The following is a 3,340-nucleotide window of genomic DNA, read 5'->3' as shown; positions in this document are numbered from 1 at the left end:
TCGCAGGTGGAAGACCGCGGCGGGACCTCCCGCGCCCTCTCTGGGCGGGAGGCGCGGCTCAGACCTGTTCCCAGAGCACAGGCGGCTGCCCCCGTGGCTTTCTCAGGGGCGCGGGCCCAGAAACTGCGACTCGATACGGCCCAACAGGGAAAGGGTGACTCGGAGGGATTAGGGAGAGACTAGGTGACTTCCACTCCAAGACAGACTGGGGCGCAGTCTGATCAGGATCTCCCCTCCCAGGTGCGCTGGGCCGCCTTGCCCTCCCCCCACCCCCACACACCCCCAGCTAGAGGCGCCACCCGAACCGGTCAACTGCTCGGGCCCAGGAGAGAACCAAGGCTGAGCTGGGAAGGCGGGAAGGCAAGACCCTGGGCCCGGGGTAAGCATCCTCAGAGAGGGGTTCGGGCTAAACTGAAGTCAAAGAAGCGCAGAGGGTAAAGAGAGGCAGCCGCCAAAGCCGAGGCAATGGCATGTCCCGGAAGGTCCCAGACCCCCGGACCTGCCACTTTCTGTCTCTCTTAGCCCTCGCAGCGTTCCCTGTGCTCCACAGGAGGGCACACCGCGGTGTCGCCTCTGTGCACCCAGATTTGGTGCAGTGCAAGGCCTGAGCACCCAGTTTCAGCCGCCCTCCCGGACCTGGAGCCCGCGCGTCCTTCTCCGGAACCGGCTGGCCCCTGTCCCCACTGAGGCTCCCGGACATCCTCACCCGGCGCTGCGGAACCGGCCTTGCTTCCTCGGCTGCCAGCCTCGCGTCGCCCTCTCGGCTCATCCGATTCCAGCCATCCGTCAGCCCTCTCCCAAATCTCCCACTTCTTCCTCTCCTCGGCTTGAATTTGACTCCAGTAGCCCCCGAAGCAGGATTTGTACCAAAGCTGCTACACCAAATTTAGATCTCCACACGCCCCTGCGTTTTGTTTTTTAATTGCATTAACTAAGTATACACTTTGCAGTCGGCTAGGCTATTTGCAGTTTTATGATATTCCCCCACTCTCCTCTCCATTTGGCTGCAGTCAAGGGCTTCTGGGGCATTTTCAAAGAACCAAGAAGTTAGGCCACATATAAAGTGACATACTGGCGTCCCCTTAATAGAAAAAACCTGGAGGGTTTTATCCAATCTCTTTTCCAAAGTTCTCAAAATGAGAGGGAGTTCTCTTTGAAGAAATATCACCTACTTTCTCCCCAAAGACTTGCAAAGAATGACCCTGTTCCAGCAAAAACCCACCAGGCAACACTGACCAAGCATATCCAGGAGTATACCAGACCTGGAAGATTCACTGAATTATGGGCTGTATTATATCCCAAACCCACCTGGACAAGGTGTGAGGTTGTTGAATCTAAATTCGTCAGATTCATCATAATAGGGTCCCCAAAATAGGACAGTGTGGCATGTCTGTGGACCCACACCCACCACTGTGTGAGTCTCCACAAACACAAGTTTGGTGTGTGAGAGCTAATGATAGCTGACATTTATTCAGTGTCTGTGATATACCCACTAAGCTTGCTTTTTCTTAAATCACTTCACACATGCTTCGAGCAGTGCCTAGCATCCAGCAGACAATCTGGGAGTGTTTGCTGAACCACTGAGTGACGGATCTCATTTAACTGTATCCATTAGGTAATACTACCTGGCCCACACAACAGAAGTTGAGACTGAAGCCCAAAGCAATTAAACCAGTCACCCACAGTAGCTTACCCAGGATTTGGCTCTTGCTCAGTTGGCTTTTGACCCAAGAAATTTGACTCTGGGGCCTGTGTTCTAACCACTGCAAATGGTACCTTCCTCAAATAGGACTCCAGACTCTATCTACCTGACATTATGTTATACATTTATTTTTTTTCTGTCTCCCCACATTGAAATATAACTTCATGAAAGAAATGGCCCTGACCCTTGCAGAGTCACCAGCATCTAGAACAGTAAGAAGCTTACAGAAAAATATTACGGGCTGCTTTAATTAACAAATTAAGATCTTTTATGCAACACCCTGTCTTGAACCAAGAGAGGAAAGAAACACTTAGGACAAAGACAGAGTTTCTGCTGTCACGACACGTGCAGAGGGCTTGGCATATTTCTACACACTAAATCAGAATTGGCTTGCTCAGGTCCAGGAAGCTGATGCTCAGAGAGGTTAAAGGCTTTGTCCAAGATCACAAGGCTAGCAAATGGGAAAGCCAAGGCTGAATGCCGACTGCCAGATCCTATCTCAGGTCCCCTGCCATCCCACCTTACTGCACCCCACCATGGTGCTTCCCAGCCTGCCTCAGATCTGGGGGCTAAGGGCAACAACCTGGTAGAAGAAGTAGGTCGCACACACCTTCCCACAAGAGTTGGGGCTTTTACGGCATTTGTAAATGTGATTAAAAAAAGAAAAAAACTTTAGTGACATCCAATCTCTGCAAAATGTTGCCTGTCACCTAGACACCTGAGCCCTGTCCTCAGAGGAGACTGGCTCCAGCCACTGCTCACTGCTTTAATTAACAGAGACTGCCCCCTATTTGTGACAAAGAGAGTGCAGCATTGTGCTTTGGAAAGAAGCTGGTCAGATCCACCCTGCATGGCTTATTTGACAGATTCTAAATCTTAAGCCTCCTATCCCTTGAGCTTTGCTCAAACCAAATTCCCTTCCTGCTCCTGCTTGCTATGGCTGCTGTGGAGCCCTGGAATATTGCTTGAATCTGTTTCCCAAACCTTTGAAAATATGTAGAAGTGGAAGGAATCATCTTAGTTCTTTTTACTAGTCCAAGGAAAGAAGTCATGTCCTCTTTATCTGTCCAGTCAGTAAACAGTCACTACCTTCCCAATAAATGGATGATTGTTGAGAACAGGCCCCCACTTGGAATATGTGATTGAGAAGGTATTTTTTTTCAGGGCTCCTGGGGTGGGGGTTATAAACTTCCTAATTGAAACACCTGGTAAGTTCATGGAAGATGAAAAATCATCATCAAATGCCACCCCCCACTACTATGCAAATGAATTCATGCAAATGTGTTGAAATTAAAATGAAGCTCTTAATGAAAGTGCTTTCAAAGAAAGAGACGATGACGTTATTATTTACAACATGGGCACTTCTAACATCTAAAGAAGAATCTCATTTGCTCTAGCCTTAATTATGTCAGACTACAGAGTGTGTTGTGAAGAGAATGCGTTTGTACTCCCCAGCAATTAGGGGAGGGAGCCACATGATGTGTGCTTACCGGGACTCCCGACTAATGTCCATAAGCAACTCAACAAATTAGATTATTTGTGCCGTGGCCCTCAAAATCATCTTCATCAGGTGGCTTTGAGGGTTTCAAACACGTTCCTAAGCAACTGTTAGCCTTGAGCAAAAAAAAAAAAAAAAGA

The 3,340-nt window shown here is 49.0% G+C and overlaps 1 protein-coding gene across 1 annotated transcript in view; it reads right to left on the bottom strand.

Annotated features, from left to right (window-relative positions):
- SHISA9 (shisa family member 9) overlaps positions 1-769 on the bottom strand; it is a 262,273-nt gene extending 261,504 nt beyond the window's left edge. Inside the window, exon 1 of the mRNA XM_015588575.2 lies at positions 707-769. Within this exon, the coding sequence (XP_015444061.1) occupies positions 707-769 (63 nt within the window). The remainder of the gene's footprint in view (positions 1-706) is intronic.
- Positions 770-3,340: the final 2,571 nt, after the last annotated feature.

This window comes from Pteropus alecto, unplaced genomic scaffold (genome assembly GCF_000325575.1).
Source record: "Pteropus alecto unplaced genomic scaffold, ASM32557v1 scaffold34, whole genome shotgun sequence".
Classification (NCBI taxonomy): Eukaryota; Metazoa; Chordata; class Mammalia; order Chiroptera; family Pteropodidae; genus Pteropus; species Pteropus alecto.
This window is presented reverse-complemented; position numbering and strand designations above follow the sequence as displayed.